Source organism: Cervus elaphus, chromosome 1, assembly GCF_910594005.1.
Source record: "Cervus elaphus chromosome 1, mCerEla1.1, whole genome shotgun sequence".
NCBI classification, from domain to species: Eukaryota; Metazoa; Chordata; class Mammalia; order Artiodactyla; family Cervidae; genus Cervus; species Cervus elaphus.
Genome location: NC_057815.1, coordinates 67,223,084 through 67,242,503, shown reverse-complemented (window position 1 = coordinate 67,242,503; position 19,420 = coordinate 67,223,084). Strand labels below are relative to the sequence as shown.

Below are 19,420 nucleotides of genomic sequence, written 5' to 3'. Positions count from 1 at the left end.
AAAGCAGATTGTCCTCTACATACCCACAGTCAGTTATGATACAGAAATATAACTTTAACATGTCAAGAAAGATGAATGCAAATGCTCTGAGGAACTATTTAACAGTCAAGATGATTTTAGGCTGTACATTTTACCATTTATTGAGTATTAGGGTAAAGGGCCTGAGGTTAACACATTATATTATACTGAGATTATAAAGGACATTATGAACAATGTGAAAAGTTATGCTTTAGGAGTTCCCTGGTGGCCTAGTGGCTAGAATTCTGGGCTTTCACTGCTGAGGCCCAGGTTCAATCTCTGGTCACGGAACTGAGATCCCACAAGTCAAGTGGTGTGACCCTAAAAAAAAAGTTAGGCTTCATTGCCCATTTTAACTAGGACTGACAGTTTAAGTTTTCTTGGCATAAAAAGATAGCAGTTCATTGGTATTCTGAATCAATGTAGATCATTACTTTGTTTTGAAATCTGAGGAACAGTCACATCTACCAATAAAGTCAGTGTGATCATGTGTGCTCAGTCGCTTCAGTCCTGTCCAACTCTTTGCAACCCTATGGACTATAGCCTGCCAGATTCCTCTGTCCATAGAATTCTCCAGACAAGAATACTGGAGTGGGTTGCCATGCCCTCTTCCAAGGGATCTTCCCAACCCAGGGATGAACCTGTGTCTCTTGCATTGCAGGCTGATTCATTACTGCTGAGCCACTGGGGAAGTCCAATAAAACCAGTGGAAACTGCCAAAAGTCATCGTGGAGTGGTATAAGCCAGAGAGATCTCAAGAATGACATAAAGATATGCATTTTGCCTGAGACATATGCTCAACTCTCTCCATCACTATATTACAATATGCCACATAGTTTATATAACAAGTAATGTATTTTAATGTGTTAATATCTTATAATTTTATTCTCTTGACTGTTTTATAATGAATTGAGTTCCAGATGACTAGGTGATAACTTTGAAACTCTGTATTTCTTTCAATAAATGAGCATATGAATGTTGCAGAGCTTGCATATATCCTTGAGATAGACATATCCCTGGCTAAGAATGTTTTCATATATTGTTGCTTGGACTTTGCCCATAAGAAGAGACATAAGTAATAAATGTGCATCAATTACATTCATCATGGTGCAATGTTCTATCTGCAAAAAGATTTAAAAGTGCTTTCTATCCTCAAAAGATACTCCTTTTATAAGATGACACAGAAAGTAGGAATCCTCAAATAGAAGTTTCATCAACTCTGATACTGATAGAAATAGTCAAGATCCAGCTGACACAGCCAATATAAGCAACTTGGTTGGATCTATATACAGGACTCACAAAGCATATTACTGCTTTCGTATTTGACTCAGCACTTTCCTTTGTAATGATGAGAAATCTTGTACCAAAAGTTGACAGACTTTCACATAAATCTCTGGACAGCTTCCTTATAGGACTAAAAAATACTAGACTTCAAATCACTGATGATGAAGAAAAAGTGCAAACTTGCAGAGATATTTTAATCAGGCAATCACTCTGAGAAACATCACACTGTCTCTGCATCATAATAACAATATAGTCAAACAACTATAGTCAGAAAAATCAATTATGGTTTTCTTCTGAATTTCTTAAAACGTATGAAAGCCTTCTTGATTTGGACCCTGTGACTTTTATCAGAGTTCTTTTTTTTAATTAAAATTTTATTAATTTATTTACTTTTGGCTGCACTGGGTCTCTGTTGCGGGCTTCTCATTGCAGTGACTTCTCTTGTTGCAGAGCACGGGCTCTAGGTGTGTGGGCTTCAGTAGTTGTAGCACAGAGGCTCAGATGCTCCACAGCATGTGGGATCTTCCCAGACCAGGGATTGAACCTATGTCCCCTGCATTCTTAACCATTGGACCACCTGGGAAATCCATGCAGCAGAGCTCCAAACAAAATTACACAACGCTTGTTTCTATGATTCTTCTCACTAATGAATACAGACCATCAGCAACAGTACTCCTCAGAATATTAGACCAGTTATCCAGAAGCCACTGCTCAGAAGTCAGATGCCCATTTCTTTTACTTTGGTCAAAAGTAGAAGACTTCAAAAACTACCAGATATATTTCAGAGCTAATACTGAGCATTAATGATATTTTGGAGTCATAATCCTGAAGTAACTCCTACTTCAGATTAGCTCAGATATTAAGTGATAGGATGAGAAAAACTTTTTCCATTTGATTAAAACAGAGCTACAAGGAAAGTTTGCTTGCATCAATATGAATGTTCATTAAACACTGCAAATATTAAGGAAGAAAGTGGGCTTGTAAGGATTTCTATGAATATGTCACCACATCTAAGCTTCTAGTCAACATGTAAACAGAAAACCTGGTGATGCTTCTGATGAGGAGAACTTGATTTAACTTATTTAACTTCTGGCTCTGAGCAAATGAAGAATCCTGTGAAATGGTCATTGAGGAAGCCACAACAGGTACAACAACAAAACAAGACTCTGATGTTGCCACAACAGAAGTGACTGGTTTCCTCTTGAGCTGTGCTTTGAAATTCCACTATTTGGCTCTACATTAAACAAGTTTGCAGAAAAACTGCTACATACAACCAAGAAAGCTTTTAAAGACCCTGACATTCCAGCAGAAAATTCTCTCTACTTGTCCTTAACTTTGTTCATTCATTCAAGGAAGATGTTTCAACACTGGATATTCACACAGAAGTCAGCTTTCTCAAGACTGCTTTACCATCTTAGGCGGATATGGGAGTTCCACTTCTTGGAAAGATTGTAATATTAGAGATGGCATCTTAGCAGAATAGTTTAGAGGGTCATCTCCCTTATGTCTCACTGCTAGTTTTCATTGGCTATAATTTAGTTACCCCATTTGTTTGTTGCACTTGGTGTCTTTTTTTTTTCTTAAAGTGCCAGTTGCAAAAACCATTCTGCTGGTGCAGTATAACTTACCATTAAATGATGCCAAAAGTGTGTTGTATTGCAGTTTGGCTAACATTTAATTTGCCAGGAGTCTTGCTCATTACAGCATATCCTAATGCAACAAAGAGCTCCTTTTTTTTTTTTTTTTTTGTTTAAATTGATCCCTAGGTTGTTGGTTTCTTTTTAACACAGAACTTTTTAGCAATCAGCACTGTATTTTTATTTTCAGGTAAACCTACTTTTCTCCCCCCTCAGCAAGCAGCACAAAGGATCTTTGTTCCCAGATCAGGGAAGGGACCCAAGTCCCCTGCAATGAAAGCATAGTCTTAACCACTAGACCACCAGGGAAGTCCCTACATTTCTTTTTCTTAGTCTTAGGATAAACCTTGTAGGTTTTATGATAACTGTAAACATTTATAAGCAGTCACTGAATATTGTAGTGGAGATTTTATATAACTTAAACAAACCTTGTTTACTTTTATATTTTATTATCTACATTTTGGGGAATAATGGAAAGGGATTTGACTCTTCCTATGAACAGACTTTTTGGTATTTAGACTAGAAAGAATATAAAACAATAAACACCCATTACTGCCAGAAGATTTGATGACACATTAAGAATTGCTATGGAGGGAATTCCCTGGTGGTCCAGTGGTTAGACTCTGAGCTTTCACTGCTCCCTGGTCAGGGAATTAATATCCCACAAGCTATGCAGCTGTGCATCGAGTCAAAAAAAAAAAAACAAAGTCCTGTGGATACCTAATAAATTATGTGCATCAGCTGAACTTTGTTGAAGGTATGCAAATAAGTATAATTTAACTTTGATATATTGAAGATATGCAAATCAGTAAAATTATGTATAATTTGACCTTGCTGTATAAGGTCTTAATTCAGACTATAAAAGTTCACTCACATTTCATAAGAAATTTTGGAAAACATTCTCTCTTTTTTTAATGCATTTAAAGAATCTGCCTGCCAAGCAGGAGACGTGGGTCTGATCCCTGGGTTAGGAAGACCCCCTGGAGAAGGAAACAGCAACCCACTTCAGCATTCTTGCCTGGGAAATCCCACAGACAGAGGAGCCTAGTGGGCGATAACCCATGGGCTCACAAGACTCAGACAAAACTGACCAACTTACCAACTAAACAACATCCTTAAAAGGATGTTAACATGGTTTGATTTGCATTTGGTTTTGTTTCTCTCTCTTCCTCTTTTTTTTTGGGGGGGAGGGGTAGCAGCATTATTGAAATATAATTCACATATCACACAGTTCATCCACTCAAAGAATAAAACTCAATGCTTTTTAGTAAGTCAAAGTTGTGCAACTATCACTACAATCAATTTTAGAACATTTTCATCACCCCAAAACAACCACACCCCCTTAACATGTTAGTTGTCATGCCCAAATCCCCCCATCCCCCCAGCTCTACTTTCTGCTTTCTCTATAGATTTGCCTATATAAATGGGAACATACATTACGTGGTCTTTTGTGACTGTTTTTTTACTTAGCATGTTTTCAAGACTTATCCATATCATAGCAGGTATCAGTACTTCATCCATTTTTATTGCTGGAGAGTATCCCATTGTTTGGGTAACGGCATTTTATTTAACTATTCAACAATTGGTGGACATTTGGTTTATTTTCTACTTTTGGCAAACATCCTAGTTTTAAACAAAGTTTATGTGTAGACTTTGTCATGTTAAGTTTTTCTTTTCATAGACTGTCTAAGGAAAAATAGAACTTTTTCATTTTGGTAGCAGTGGTTGCTCCATGCTATCATCTTGATTTAATAAGTTTTGTTTAGTTTCTACACCAACTAACATAAAGTTGAATTTGATGTTTGCAAACCAAGGACTATGATTTGAAGTTAAAATCACACATTGGAAGCATTGAGGCTATGTCTTCAGGTCAAAATACTCTAGTGATAAATCTACTATGAAGACCTTATTTTAGGCAATCTAGATATTAAACTGGGGCTTCCCGAGTGGTTCCATGGTTAAAAATCTGCCTGCCAATGCAGGGGTTCAGTTCAGTTCAGTCGCTCAGTTGTGTCTGACTCTTTGCCACCACATGGACTACAGCACGCCAGGCCTCCCTGTCTATTACCAACTCCCAGAGCTTACTCAAACTCATGTCCATTGAGTCGGTGATACCATCGAACCATCTCCCCCGCTGTCGTCCCCTTCTCCTCCTGCCTTCAATCTTTCCCAGCATCAGGGTCTTTTCCAATGAGTCAGTTCTTCACATCAGGTGGCCAAAAAAGGCACTGGTGTTTCAGCTTCAGCATCAGTCCTTCCAATGAATATTCAGGATTGATTTCCTTTAGGATGGACTGGTTTGATCTCCTTGCTGTCCAAGGGACTCTCAAGAGTCTTCCCCAATACCACAGAATTCTTTGGCACTCAGCTTTCTTTACAGTCCAACTCTTACATCCACACATGACTCCTGGAAAAACGAAAGTTTTGACTAGACAGACCTTTGTTGGCAAAGTAATGTCTCTGCTTTTTAATATACTGTCTAGGTTGGTCATAGCTTTTCTTCCAAGGATCAAGTCTTTTAATTTCATGGCTGTAGTCACTATCTGCAGTGACTTTAAGGCCCAAAAAATACTGTTTCCATTGTTTCTCCATCTATTTGCCATGAAGTGATGGGACCAGAGGCCATGATCTTGGTTTTCTGAATGTTGAGCTTTAAGCCAACTTTTTCACTCTCCTCTTTCCCTTTCATCAAAAGGCTCTTTATTCTTCTTCACTTTCTGCCATAAGGGTGGTGTCATCTGCATATCTGAGGTTATTGATATTTCTCCTGGCAATCTTGATTTCAGCTTGTGCTTCATCCAGCCCAGCATTTCACATGATGTACTCTGCATATAAGTTAAATAAGCAAGGTGATAATATATAGCCTTGACATACTCCTTTCCCTATTTGGAACCAGTCTGTTGTTCCATGTCCAGTCCTAACTGTTATGTCTTGACCTGAACACAGATTTCTGAAGAGGCAGGTCAGGTGGTCTGGTATTCCCATCTCGTTCAGAATTTTCCACAGTTTGTTGTGATCCACACAGTCAAAGGCTTTGGCACAGTCAATAAAGCAGAAGTAGATGTTTTTCTAGAACTCTCTTGCTTTTTCGATGATCCAGCGGATGTTGGCAATTTGATCCTTGGTTCCTCTGCCTTTTCTAAAACCAGCTTGAACATCTGGAAGTTCATGGTTCACGTATTGTTGAAGCCTGGCTTGGAGAATTTTGAGCATTTCTTTACTAGCATGTGAGATGAGTGCAATTGTGTGGTAGTTTGAGCATTCTTTGGCATTGCCTTTCTTTGGGACTGGAATGAAAACTGACCTTTTCCAGTCCTGTGGCCACTGCTGAGTTTTCCAAGATTGCTGGGATATTGAGTGCAGCATTTTCACAGCATCACCTTTTAGGATTTGAAATAGCTCAACTGGAATTCCATCACCTCCACTAGCTTTGTTCGTAGTGATGCTTCCTAAGGCTCACTTGACTTCGTATTCCAGAATGTCTGGCTCTAGATGAGTGATCACATCATCGTGATTATCTGGGTCATGAAGATCTTTTTTGTACAGTTCTTCTGTGTATTCTTGCCACTTCTTCTGAATATCTTCTGCTTCTGTTAGGTCCATACCATTTCTGTCCTTTATCGTGCCCATCTTGCAGACACATGTTCAATCCCTGGTCTTGGAGGCTCCCATGTACTGTGGGACCACTAAGTCACTGCACCATAACTACTGAGCCTGTGTGCTGCAACTATGGAAACCCAAATGTTCTAGAACCTGTACCCTGAAACAAGAGAAGTCACTGCAAGGAGAATCCCCTGCATTGCAGCTAGAGAGTAGCCCCCGCTCTCCACAACGAGAGAAAGCCTGCACAGCAACAAGGACCCAACACAACCAAATAAATAAATAAAATTAGTTTTTTAAATAATCAAAAAAATTATTTTAAAAAATGACAATTTTTTAAAACGGACATTTTTTTTAAATGTATGGATCAATTTCATCTCTTAAATGTTTTTAAAGAAATTCAGCTTTTATATCATTTTTTTAAAGTATGATCATCAAATTTCCTTGATTTCTTTTTTAAAAAATGCAATCAGATTAACTTTGTATTTGTTTGGGGAGGGGAGTTAATATGGCTAACAATATTCTTGGCAAAAAAATACCGGAGACATTTGAGATCTTTTTTTCTCATGTTGGTTTTCATTACCTAATGTTTTCAGCTTTCTCTGCCATTCTTGCTTTTTTCTCATTTTCAGTGTTTCAATTTGTTTTAAAACTTTAAATTTTCAAAACTATAAGTACAGTGGATTGCTTTCCAGCATGATATTAACACTATAAACTGTGTCAAATTGACTACTGGCATATATAACATGAGGCTTTCCAGGTGGCACTAGGGGTAAAGAATCAGCCTACCAATGCAGGAGATGCAAAAGAAATGAGGGTTCAATCCCTTGGTTGGGAAGATTCCCCTGGAAAAGGAAATGGCAACCTACTCCAGTATTCTCACCTGGGAAATTCTATGGACAGAGGAACCTGGTGGGCTACAGTCCATAGGGTTGCAAACAGTAAGACACACATATACAACATGTTTACAAATAAACTGGGATATATATGTTTTTTTCAATAAACTATATGTGCAACAGGTTTGTAAAATGCACTTATCTGTACTCATTGTACATCCTAAAAGATGATGCTGTGAAAGTGCTGCACTCAATATGTCAGCAAATTTGGAAAACTCAGCAGTGGCCACAGGACTGGAAAAGGTCAGTTTTCATTCCAATCCCAAAGAAAGACAATGCCAAAGAATGCTCAAACTACCGCACAATTGCACTCACCTCACATGGGAGCAAAGTAATGCTCAAAATTCTCCAAGCCAGGCTTCAACAGTTCGTGAACCATGAATTTCCAGATGTTCAAGTTGGTTTTAGAAAAGGAACCAGAGATCAAATTGCTGACATCTGTTGGAGTATCAAAAAAGAGAGTTCTAGAAAAACATCTATTTCTGCTTTATTGACTATGCCAAAGCCTTTAACTGAGTGGATCACCACAGACTGAAGGGATGGGAATACCAGACCACCTGACCTGCCCCTTGAGAAATGTGTATGAGGTCAAGAAGCAACAGTTGGAACTGGGCAAGGAATAACAAACTGGTTCCAAATAGGAAAAGGAGTACGTCAAGGCTGTATATTGTCACCCTGCTTATTTAACTTATATGCAGAGTACATCATGAGAAATGCTGGGCTGGGTGAAGCACAAGCTAGAATCAAGATTGCCGGGAGAAATATCAATAACCTCAGATACGCAGATGACACCACCCTTATGGCAGAAAGCCTCTTGATGAAAGTGAAAAAGGAGAGTGAAAAAGTAGGCTTAAAGCTCAACATTCAAAAAACGAATATCATGGCATCTGGTCCCATCACTTCATTGCAAATAGATGGGGAAACAGTGGTAATGGTGAGAGATTTTATATTTTTGCACTCAAAAATCACTGCAGATGGTGACTGCAGCCATGAAGTTCAAAGACACTTAATCCTTGGAAGAAAAGTTATGACCAACCTAGACAGCATATTAAAAAGCAGAGACATTACTTTGCCAACAAAGGCCTGTCTAGTCAAGGCTGTGGTTTTTCCAGTAGTCATATATGGGTGTGACAGTTGAACTTGAAAGAAAGCTGAGCATAGAAGAATTGATGCTTTTGAACTGTGGTGTTGGAGAAGACTCTTGAGAGTCCCTTGGACAACAAGGAGATCAAACCAGTTCATCCTAAAGGAAATCAATCCTGAATATTCATTGGAAGGACTGGTGTTGAAGCTGAAACTCCAATACTTTGGCCACCTGATGCAAAGAACTGACTCATTGGAAAAGACCCTGATGCTGGGAAAGATTGAAGGCAGGAGGAGAAGGGGACAACAGAGGATGAGATGATTTGATGGCATCACCGACTCAATGGACATGAATTTGAGTAAACTCCGGGAGTTGGTGATGGATAGGGAGGCCTAGTGTGCTGCAGTCCATCAGGTCGAAAAGAGTTGGACACTACTGAGTGACTGAACTGAACTGAACTGTACCCATTGTGGACAAAGAACATCTGCCAGAGGAGTAAACAGAGGATGTTAAGACCATCAAGCCACCCACCACAGTGCACCCTGAGGTGATTCAGGATGGCGAAAAACAGGATACTGTCCCTAGATAGTTAAGGTGCATATCAAAAGAATAATTTCATTAAGTCCAGACTGCTGCATCTTCCCATACATAGTGCTAAAGTCATTAACTTGAGATGTCTGTTTTTTCTTTAATTAGCTGTAATCTTTTGTTGTTCAGCTACATGGGTTTGTTTTGTTGTTGTTATTTTTGCAAGAACTCCTGTATACCCAGGTGGCACAGTGGTAAAGAATCTGCCTGCCAATGCAAGAGACGCAAGAGACTTGGGTTCGATCTCTGGGTGGGGAAGATCCCCTGGAGAAGGAAATGGCTACCCACTCCAGTATTCTTGCCTGGAAAATTGCATGGACAGAGGAGCCGGGCGTGCTACAGTCCACGGGGTCGCAAAGAGCTGGACATGACTGAACACTGAGCACAACCTGTTCCTCAGAGGTATCTGAGAGGCTGTATCCCTGGCTTACATCCTCATTAATGCCCCAAGTAAACATCATTCTCAACTTTTAGGTTGCTCATTTTTTACAGTTAATACTATACGTTCTTCTTTCTCCATAAGACATCTATCTTATGACTTGGATAAGTTGCTTGCTAAAAGTCCAGAGGTACAGTGTCTGTAGCATTGTTCTCATCTGCTTAGCCCATTCCAAGGAAAAGAGAATTTAACAGGACTTCTTAATCCATATTGAATCCTGGTGATACCTATTTCCCTTTTTAAATGCCCACATATCATCCTTCTAACAGTCCCTTGAATTTTGCTAGGGATGAACAAATATCTCACAGGTATGGAGCCTCTGAAATACAGGCTCTTCCCAATTCTGGCAATCAGGGTAACACTTTTATTTCCAGGCTTTTGGTTCTACTCTATTTTTCATGTCTCCTCAAAGATCACCAACCAGTTCAGTAGTCTCCCCCAAAATTTGCGGAGCATCCTGGGAATTTGTTCATCACAGCCAAAGACAGAAGCTGATGTACAAAACCTAGGCCAGCAGTGGATGGGAGACTCCAGTGCCAGAAACAAATTTTTGGCTTGATTTCAGTTTCCTCCAGGAACATGTGCTCACTGTGTTTTTTCTTTCCTGCTATAATTATCCAGTCCCCTTCCAGCTATAGTCTCCTGGCTGACAATTCCCTCTGCTTATGGAAAATACCCGAATGGAGCTGATTGAGTTGGGCTTAAACCATGGTTCACCATTTCCTAACATTGTGACCCGTGTGGCTCAGTGGTAAATTAATCTGCCAGGGCTTCCCTGGTGGCTCAGATGGCAATGAATCCACCTGCAATGCAGGAGATATGGGTTAGACCCCTGGGTCAGAAAGATCCCCTGAAGGAGGAAATGGCAACCCACTCTAGTATTTTTGCCTGGGAAAATCCCATGGAGGAGCCTGGTGAGCTACAGTCCGTGGGCTGGCAATGAGTCGACTGAGCACAAGTACTGGACTTAGGAAAGTGTGACATCAGGCAGATGATTTAACCTCTCTGGCACTCATTTGTAGGTCAGAGGTTGATACCAGCCTCACAGGGTTATACAGAAGTATCCACAAGGAACCCAAACATAGTAACTGCACACACTAAATGTTCATCTTCCCAGATCCTCCCATTACACTTTCCAAGGGTTCTTTCAACAGCAGGCCAAACAGCTGCAATTGAAGAAAAACACACACCTGAAAGTAACCAGTTAAACTTTACCCAAGAATCTTACTGAAGGAGATAGCCCACGAGAGGGCCTCTCAGATACCTTTGAGGACATATTTGAAAGAGGTTAAGAGAAAAGCCAAGATAAATATTTTGCTGTAAAAAAAATGTATGAACATCAAAAAATTAGTCAATCATAAAGAACAGACATCTCAAATTAATGATTTTAGTGGTTTTCTGTATACAGGAAAATGTAACATTCTGGATTCATTTAAATTATTCCTTAGGTATGGATCTTAACTATGGAAGGCCAGTAGTACCCAAAGCAGAGAATGCTTCCTGTTTTCCTCCATCCTGAATTCCTCTCAGGGCTCACTGTGGTTGGGTGGTTACAGTGGCTAATAGCCAGAGCATTACAGAACTGAGACGGTGGGCAACTTTGTTTTTACTAGGATGGCAGACAACGTCCACAATTTCTCACAACAGTCCCAGACAGTCTACAAGGCTGAAAAGAGGCAGTGGGGGACAGAAGGTACACAAAAGTAGGGACACAAGAGTCCAAGGGCGAACATAGAGTCCTTCTACACTCCATGTGCACGTGTTTGTCCGGCCACAAGACACAATTACCGGTTGTTTACATGTCTTACCCCCAAAAGACCACCAGCCACCTGAGGGGCCAGGTTCCTCGCCTACCATCCCTTTCTCATGCTGGGGCCTAAGCACGAAGCACATCCAAGCCCTGTTCGGCCTTCTCACTCCGGCTTTTCACTCGAGGGGCGCCAGCCCGTTGGCTCGTCTGTACGTGGGGGCGGGAGCGCCACGGTCGGTACCCCCGCCCCGTCCAGAAGTCCCCCGGGAACCCAGGACAGAGCCCTCAGGCGGCAGGAAACGCAGCTGCGCCCAACGGCCGTTGGCGGGGACAGGCCACCTGCTGCTGCGAGGCCTGTCGGGAGGCCCCGCCCCAGAAAGCCCGCGCTGGCGCCTGGGGAGAGCGAGCGGTTGGCGGAAACACGGGTGGCCGAGTTGCGGGTAGCGAACTGGGCCCGTGAAAGCACGGAGTGCTCTTCTTCTACCCGAGCCTTTGGGCGTCGTTAGAAAGAGCCGCGGCTAGGGGCCAGAGGCGTGTATGACCCTGGGCAGCCTCTGCTTCTTCCCGCGCATCAGTCTTGCCATCTTCACAATGAGGTTGGCGGGGCGACGGGGAACCCTATGGGGTACAAAAGGGCAGGGACCGAAGCCCGGAAATGGGAGTGAAAGAAGGCGCGAAGACGACCTTGGGCGTGGCGGTCTCCGCTGCTAAAGGGTCGCCGCCTAGTCCTCGGAGCCCGCAAGCCCCGCCCCCGCCCAGCAGGCTCCGCCCCCGCCCAGCAGGCTCCGCCCCGAGATCTAAGTCTCAGGGCACCCTCCTCCTACCTCTCTGCAAGCCCCGCCGGCCGCGCCTTCGGATCGAGTTCTGTCTGCGCTTCGTGGACGCGCCCTCCGCCCGCCGACCGACAGAACTGCCTGTACCCGCTTGTTCTCCTTGCGACCCGGTGAGCCCGGCCCCGGCCCGCCCCAGTCCAGCACCCGCAACACCTGCCCTCCCGCCACTCCGGCCGAGGGGACCCACGCGCCACCTTTAATTTCCCTCCTCGCCTCCCACCCTATTTTGTATTTTACCATTTTGTCTTTTTTTTTTTTTTAAATCTCTCTTCTTTCACTCTTTTCCTGTCTTGCCTTTGTTCTTTACCTCTAGCGCTCAAAAGGCTGTAATATAAGCCCTCTCCTCTGCCAGGGTAGGGGGCCTTCAGCGATGATCAGAAGAACCTCTCCCATTCCAGGAGGCTACAGGCCTTCCTAGAGCTCTTTCTGCTGGTAGGAGCTTTGAGCTGCTTGATATGGCCTCCGCTGGGCCCATTCCAACCTCTCTAACCTCCTCAAGCCTGCTCTGGGCCCTAGTCTCTAAACCATCCTGATGCCCCCTCCCCACCTCACTTCCAGCACTTCCACTCACCAAAGTCTGCTGTGTTGGGGGATGCTTCCCCAGAGTACTGAATTACACTAAAGCAGAAATCTGAAAGAGCAATGTGTGATACTACTAGGTCAGACCGGGGAGGGAGGACTTCTGGGTTCATCCCTTCCTCCCATGTATCTGTCCCTCTTCTCCACTGTGTGGACTTAATTAGTCCCCAGCTGCCCTGTGGGAAATGGACCCTGTTCCCTGCCCTCACATCCCCCAGGCAAGGACTGAATACGCTAAGGTGCCTTGGGCAGATGGCCTTTTCCTTTTACTGGGTTTGTAGTCCTTTTAAGGCCCATTTCCCTTTCTAAACTCACCTCCTTTCCTCTACAGGACACATAGTATGACCATTAGGTATTTCGTCTACCAACCACTTTCTATGGAAAACCAAAGGGATCAGGCCATGATAGCCACTGGCAGCTTTGAAGAACGGGACATCTTTAGAGAAGCTTGACCTTGAAGGCCTCAGCGTGGGACCCAACAAAGCCGGTAAGAGTCCAGTCTAAGGGAGGAGTCTTCTACTGCCTCAGCCCTGTGGTCTGGGGGCGGGGTCAGCAGGATATTAACAAAAGTAACTAGCACCACCATCCCAGTAAAGTCACTCTTAGAGCTCACAAAGCACTTTCCTATATCCTTGGTCTTCTTCTGGCCCTTAAACTGACCCTGACAAGCCAAGGAGTATAATCCCCATGTTACAGAGGAGGACAGTGAGGCCCCAGTGGAACAGTGATTAGCTCCAGGAAATCAGCAACAGAGGAGTACCTAGTGTTCTAAATACATATTGTTGACTCAAGCCTTTGACTACCCTTGAGATTTCGATTAGGAATCAGATATATATTTTGGTATGTCCCTAAGACTGCGATAATCAGGTGAAAGTGGTTATTTGCTGGTGAGTAATATATGATTAATTCTTTCCTGTTAGGCCTTAGCTTAATTTAATCTTCTTAGTAGGGTCTTTAGCACAGGGACCTTTGCTTCCCATACCTATGTCTCTGAAGGACCTGACTTATGGCAAACCCAAGGCAATATTCAAAATGGCAACTTAGCCTTTGCACTTGTCTCCAAGATGGGCTGGGTCTTATATTTCTCTGACCCTCACAACACATTGCAACCTAGATCAAGGTCAGGAAATGATTGACTCATGTTGTTATCATGTCTCTGATGCCCAGAAGGGATGCCTTTTTTGCCTGAACCTTCTCAGAACTGTCATATTGTCACAAGAGAACTGGGATGTTGGACTTCCTCATGAAAGGTCCTGCCTGTGCCTGGGGTTGAGAAAACAGGAAAGAAATGACCTGGGCTCCAGTGTAAAGCAAATTGTATAAGCTTTGGAGCCTGCAGACAGGACTCTTACTAAGTTCCTTCACAGGGCTGCTCTGAGAAGTAAGTGAGCTAATAGAATGTGCCAGAGGGGTGAGGAAAGGTGTGGAGCACTTCCTGGGGGATGAGAATGTCAGGGCAGGGGCTCTGGGGGTTCGGGAACACCTTCATCAACCCCTTCCACTGCCTGAGTGCAGCCTTCACTGAGCCTCATGTGGGCCAGGGAAACATGAATAAGGCCAGCAACCAAGTGGTGAGTAGCCTTTAGATTTCCCGTTTGCCCAGCCACCTGGGATGAGAGGCCCAGGAGGAAGAAGCCTGGTGAACATTTTGCTTCCATCGGTCTGTGTGTTCACTACTGTCACCACATCATTCCTCTGTTGGCCAGCTCTTTCCTCACAGCCCCAGCAACAGGGATAGCCAATTAGGTGGGGCTCAGAGTAGCCACTCCTGGTCAAAATAAACTCAGGGGAGAAAAGCAGGTCACCCTCCCCCATTGGGGTGCTGGGCTCACTTCCTCCCAAGGCAGGGGAGGAGGGTGTTGTTCTAGTTCTGAGAACAAAATGGAGGTTTTGGTTTCCTTTGTCATTCTTTATAGCTCTGACCTACACTACTTCCTCATCCCCCACCTCTCATGAAGACATGGCTCCCCCTGTATTATAGGAGGAGAGGAAACTGGCCAGAGAGGGAATAGTTTTCCCTGTGTTACACAGTAGGCTGGGGGAGGGAGGAAGATACTCTTAGCCCTAAAAACTGCACAGTATCCTTCAAGGCCCAGCTAAATGTTACTTTTCCTAAGTCTTTTCTGACTACCCACCGTTTCTTCTCTCACAGTGGAGGTGGATGCTCCCTCCTTTGAATTTTGAGAATGTTTCTGCAAGCCCTAAATGCAGCTTGAAACACCTGCCCACCCCCAGTGCCAGACAATAAGCCTCCCTCTAGGGTAGATATTGTCTCAGTGAACCAGCGCTGGGCAAAACGAACTCATTGAAAGAGTGACTCTAGAGAGCCCAAGCTGTGTGTGGGCTGGTGGGGAAGAGTGAGACCGAATTGAAGGGGCTGAATAGGTCTTGTTCACTCCTTTTCTTCTAGACTTAGACAATTCCAGACTCTTCTGCTTAAGACATCCAGGGCATAACGCCTGTGGGTTTGTACCTATCAGGTCTTAGTCTGGCTGAAACCTTTCCCCTCGTCTGCCTGCCCTCTAGACAGAGCTGCAGAATCAGGAACATGGGTGGGCATCAGTGACATCTCTGTAGCCAGCAGACAAAGAGCTGGGCCAGTGCCTGTTTGCAAGGCAGTACTAGGACAGCTGTGATCCAGATACTCCACGTGGTGAAGGAGAAGACTTCTCAGGCAGGAATTACTTCTCCAGCCCCTGTTTGAGTACCTGTGGAGCTCACTCCTATTTGCCCTCAAGGGGCAGCTCTGAGCCCTTGCTTAGGGGGATGATGCTATCAGAGAAGGTAGGGGCAGGATAGTAAGAAGAGAAGGTCTGGAAGTTCGGCTACTGATGGACCTTATCTCTCCTTGGCTTAGCCTCCGGCAGAGTTCCTCTGTCTCGTCTTGTTGCTGACAGAAGGTGCCTCTTCTCCAGTTTTTGTTCATCTCCTGGGAGGTTGCAGGAATCATCATTATGGTTGGGTTCAAGGCCACAGATGTGCCCCCTACAGCCACTGTGAAGTTCCTGGGGGCAGGCACAGCTGCCTGCATTGCTGACCTCATCACCTTTCCCCTGGATACTGCTAAAGTCCGGCTACAGGTGAGCGGATGAGGCCTGCATTTCTGAGGGTGGCTAGTCTGCTCCCTCCCCAAGGCACAGACTCCTCAAGGGCCAGTTTGTGGGGTTTTGGGGACTGTAAATTTTAGAGAACAGAGATGGCAGGAGATGGGGAGGGCAACCACCTGCCTTGGCCTTGCAGATCCAAGGAGAAAGGCAGGGGCCAATGCAGGCTGCGGCCAGTGCCCAGTACCGCGGGGTGCTGGGCACCATCCTGACCATGGTGCGCACGGAGGGCCCCCGCAGCCTCTACAGCGGGCTGGTCGCCGGCCTGCAGCGCCAGATGAGCTTCGCCTCCGTCCGCATCGGCCTCTACGACTCCGTCAAGCAGTTCTACACCAAGGGCTCTGAGCGTGAGTGTGGAGCTGGGCCATAGGCCTTTTGGCCTGTTCTCAGTGATGGTCGATCCTAGTTCTTCCAGCCGCACAGTTCCTTTAGGCCCTAAGACCTCTAGGGAGAATTTCAGATCAGAGGAACTGAGAACTAGACGTGTCCCTGATTATTCTGATGATTCCCGGGCTGAGTCAGGCTCTGAGCAGGGCATCAGCTCATCCCGGTTTTCACAACCACTTCGGGAGCAGGTGGTATCATCCCCGTGTTCCAGCTGGAGAGGCCGAGGCATACCTGAGGTGGGGGAGGGGACTCGGCCAAGGGCTCACAATGAAGAGCCAGAAAACTCCCAGGACTTTGCTTTCAAGGCCAGTGGTCTTCCATTTCACCTTCTCAGCACACCATGTCCACCCTCCATTTTACACTTGGGGAAACTGAGAACCCAGACTGAAAGGTTTCCTTTTCCCAAGATCACATGTCAAGGAGAAGTAGATGAGGGATGAGAACCCAAGTCCTGTGAATCCCAGTCTGAGAAAGCCTTTCATGTTTGTCAAACGGAAATGAGTCTCAGGAATTCCCTGGTGGTCCATTGGTTAGGGCTTTCACTGCTGGGGCCTGGGTTTAGTCCCTAGTCGGGGAACTAAGATCGTACAAGCTATGCAACGCAGCCCAAAAAATAAAAGTTTCTGATTTCTCAGGGCCATTTAGTGAGTGAAATGAAGTGAATAGAAAGGCTTTATGAAAGAAAATAGCAGTAAACCTCATTTTGTCCTGTTCCTTGCTCTGTCCCAGTGCCCACAGTACATAATAGACACTGTATGATGCAAGATGTTCTTAGAGCAGAGCTGGTCTGGGTCTTATTAACAGGGGACAGTGAAGACAGATTTCAGTGGTGTGGTTCTGGTGAGGAGAGGTGGACACTAGTGGAAGCCCAGCTGGCCACTGACCCCCATGGCTTTCCGACAGATGCCGGCATCGGGAGCCGCCTTCTGGCAGGCAGCACCACCGGTGCTTTGGCCGTGGCCGTGGCCCAGCCAACGGATGTGGTGAAGGTCCGGTTCCAAGCGCAGGCCCGGGCTGGAGCTGGCCGGAGGTACCAGAGCACTGTTGAGGCCTACAAAACCATTGCCCGAGAGGAGGGGTTTCGGGGACTCTGGAAAGGTGTGTACCAGCTGTTTTCTCTTCCTCGTCTTCCTCTTCCCCTACTGCCTGGTCTCACATAGACACCCTTTCCTCCTGTAGGGACATCTCCCAATGTCGCTCGCAATGCCATTGTCAACTGTGCTGAGCTGGTGACCTACGACCTCATCAAGGACACTCTCCTGAAGGCCCACCTAATGACAGGTGAATTAGGGGAGATGATGCTGGGTCTCACCCTTCCCCCAAATCAGGAGCCAGTGTGGATCTGCCTGGAGACCACATCCTTCACCCTATTTCCCCTTTGCTTATGCAGTGAGTTTCTCTCACTGAATTGCCACCAGCTGGGGTGAAGTTGCCACCGTGCACCTTGAGGCCCTGAGGCTACATGGGCAAAACGACTCTCAGAGGCACTGGGAGAGGTTCCCACTGGAGTCTCTGGGTCTAAAACCACGAGACCGTAGTTACTTCAATCATCTCCTTCTGGAATTATCGGGGGAGGTGTCCTGATGCCTCCTACTCCTCCTTGGCAGACGACCTTCCTTGCCACTTTACTTCTGCCTTCGGGGCGGGCTTCTGCACCACCGTCATCGCCTCCCCTGTCGACGTGGTCAAGACGAGATACATGAACTCTGCCCTGGGCCAGTACAGCAGCGCTGGCCACTGCGCCCTCACTATGCTCCAGAAGGAGGGGCCCCGAGCCTTCTACAAAGGGTGAGCCTCTGACCTGCCCCTCCCAGGTCCAGGCCTCCTGCCCCCCGTACCTGTCACACAAATGAGAGAACCACTGGGACTGAGTGGCAACCACATGTCAGCAGTTTCTGATTCTGGTCCTGGCATTCTCATGCTCTTAACTCCTCCTTCCTGGAGCTGCTATCATGCCCGTTTTATGGGTGTTAAAATGGAGACTCCGAGGGACTGTTGCCCACAGCCCACAGCTCCATTTCTTGGGTCATCCCGACTTCCTGGGAGACAGAGCATCTGTCAGGATGCCAGGGCAAACTAGAGATGACCTGTATTTTCTCCCCCTCTAGGTTCATGCCCTCCTTTCTCCGTTTGGGATCCTGGAACGTGGTGATGTTCGTCACCTACGAGCAGCTGAAACGGGCCCTCATGGCTGCCCGTGCTTCCCGGGAGGCTCCCTTCTGAGCAGGTGCTGACCTGATCAGCATTGGCTCCGGCTGCAGCCTGGCCCTGCTTCCTTTTTCTTCCTCCCCTTCTCCCCTTCCCTCTATCCATCCCTCTCTTCTGCTCCCTTCCCCCTCCCCACGTTCTCACCCCTCAGCTCCCCTGTAGCCTCTCACAGTCCAGGTGGAGTTGACCCCAGCTGACACTGTGGAAAGCCTGGCACCAGCCAGGATCTCAAGCCCCCAGTCCCCTAGAAAGCCCTCAGCCTGACTCTTCATCCTGCTTCCTGCCCCCAAGCCCAACTAGCACGTCACCCATAAAACAAGCTCAACCTTGGCGTCTCCTCCCTCTCTATCACCACAGATCTTGGTCTAGTGGGCCCTTTTGGCAGCTGGTGGGCAGGGGAGGAGCCACCTGACTTGGAAAGGGGGGTGGGCCCATCTTCCTCCAGCAGTCCACTCTAGGTGAAGGCCATCTGGTCCACCTCTGTCTCCAGACCAGGCCAGGGCTGAGATGGGAAGTGAAGGAGCAGCCTGGAGCCCACAGTTGCCTGGCTCTCTTGCCAGACCACTTGAGCTTTCACTCACCAGCTCCTGGTACTCCAGCACCTGCCTCCAACCCCCCAGCAGGCCCTGGGCCTGTTATTCTGCAGAATGAGTGTTCCTGTTTGCCCTGCATCTCCTGTGCTGCTTGGAAGAGTTAGAGGAGCTTGGGGATCTTGGATGCTGTCACTTATTTTATTCTACTTTATAAATGGGAAACCCACCTCCCCCAAGTCCCAGGCCTAGTGAGAGCAAGTCCATCCTCCACAGTCACACCTTAGGAGGCAGCATGGGCTACAGCAGGCTGCAGAGCAGACATCCAGCCTCAGCCTGAGGAGTCTTTCCATTTAGAGTTTCACCCTCACCCCAGGCTAGAGATTCCAGGCAGGGAGGTGGTGACAAGCAGGGGTGTCAGCCTCCCTGCCCCTCTTCCTGCTACCTGGCCTTAGTCAGGAAAACAGATGGGCAGAGCTATTG

General features: G+C 46.0%; 1 protein-coding gene and 1 pseudogene across 2 annotated transcripts; both read left to right on the top strand.

Moving 5' to 3' along the window:
* Nucleotides 1-974: 974 nt before the first annotated feature.
* On the top strand, nucleotides 975-2,836 carry LOC122702454 (annotated as a pseudogene).
* Nucleotides 2,837-11,888: 9,052 nt separating this feature from the next.
* On the top strand, nucleotides 11,889-18,737 carry UCP2 (uncoupling protein 2). 2 transcript variants are annotated; one of them, XM_043906909.1, is made up of 8 exons: nucleotides 11,900-12,239; nucleotides 13,040-13,195; nucleotides 15,566-15,788; nucleotides 15,949-16,159; nucleotides 17,103-17,297; nucleotides 17,379-17,480; nucleotides 17,807-17,987; nucleotides 18,308-18,737. In XM_043906909.1, the coding sequence occupies exons 3-8, from the start codon at nucleotides 15,663-15,665 to the stop codon at nucleotides 18,420-18,422; spliced, it is 930 nt and encodes a 309-aa protein (XP_043762844.1). In that variant the 5' UTR covers nucleotides 11,900-12,239; nucleotides 13,040-13,195; nucleotides 15,566-15,662; the 3' UTR covers nucleotides 18,423-18,737. The 2 variants fall into 2 exon arrangements, with proteins under 2 accessions (XP_043762847.1, XP_043762844.1); XM_043906912.1 differs by lacking the exon at nucleotides 18,308-18,737 and having other exon boundaries at nucleotides 11,889-12,239; nucleotides 15,565-15,788; nucleotides 17,807-17,991.
* The last annotated feature ends 683 nt before the right edge of the window (nucleotides 18,738-19,420 follow it).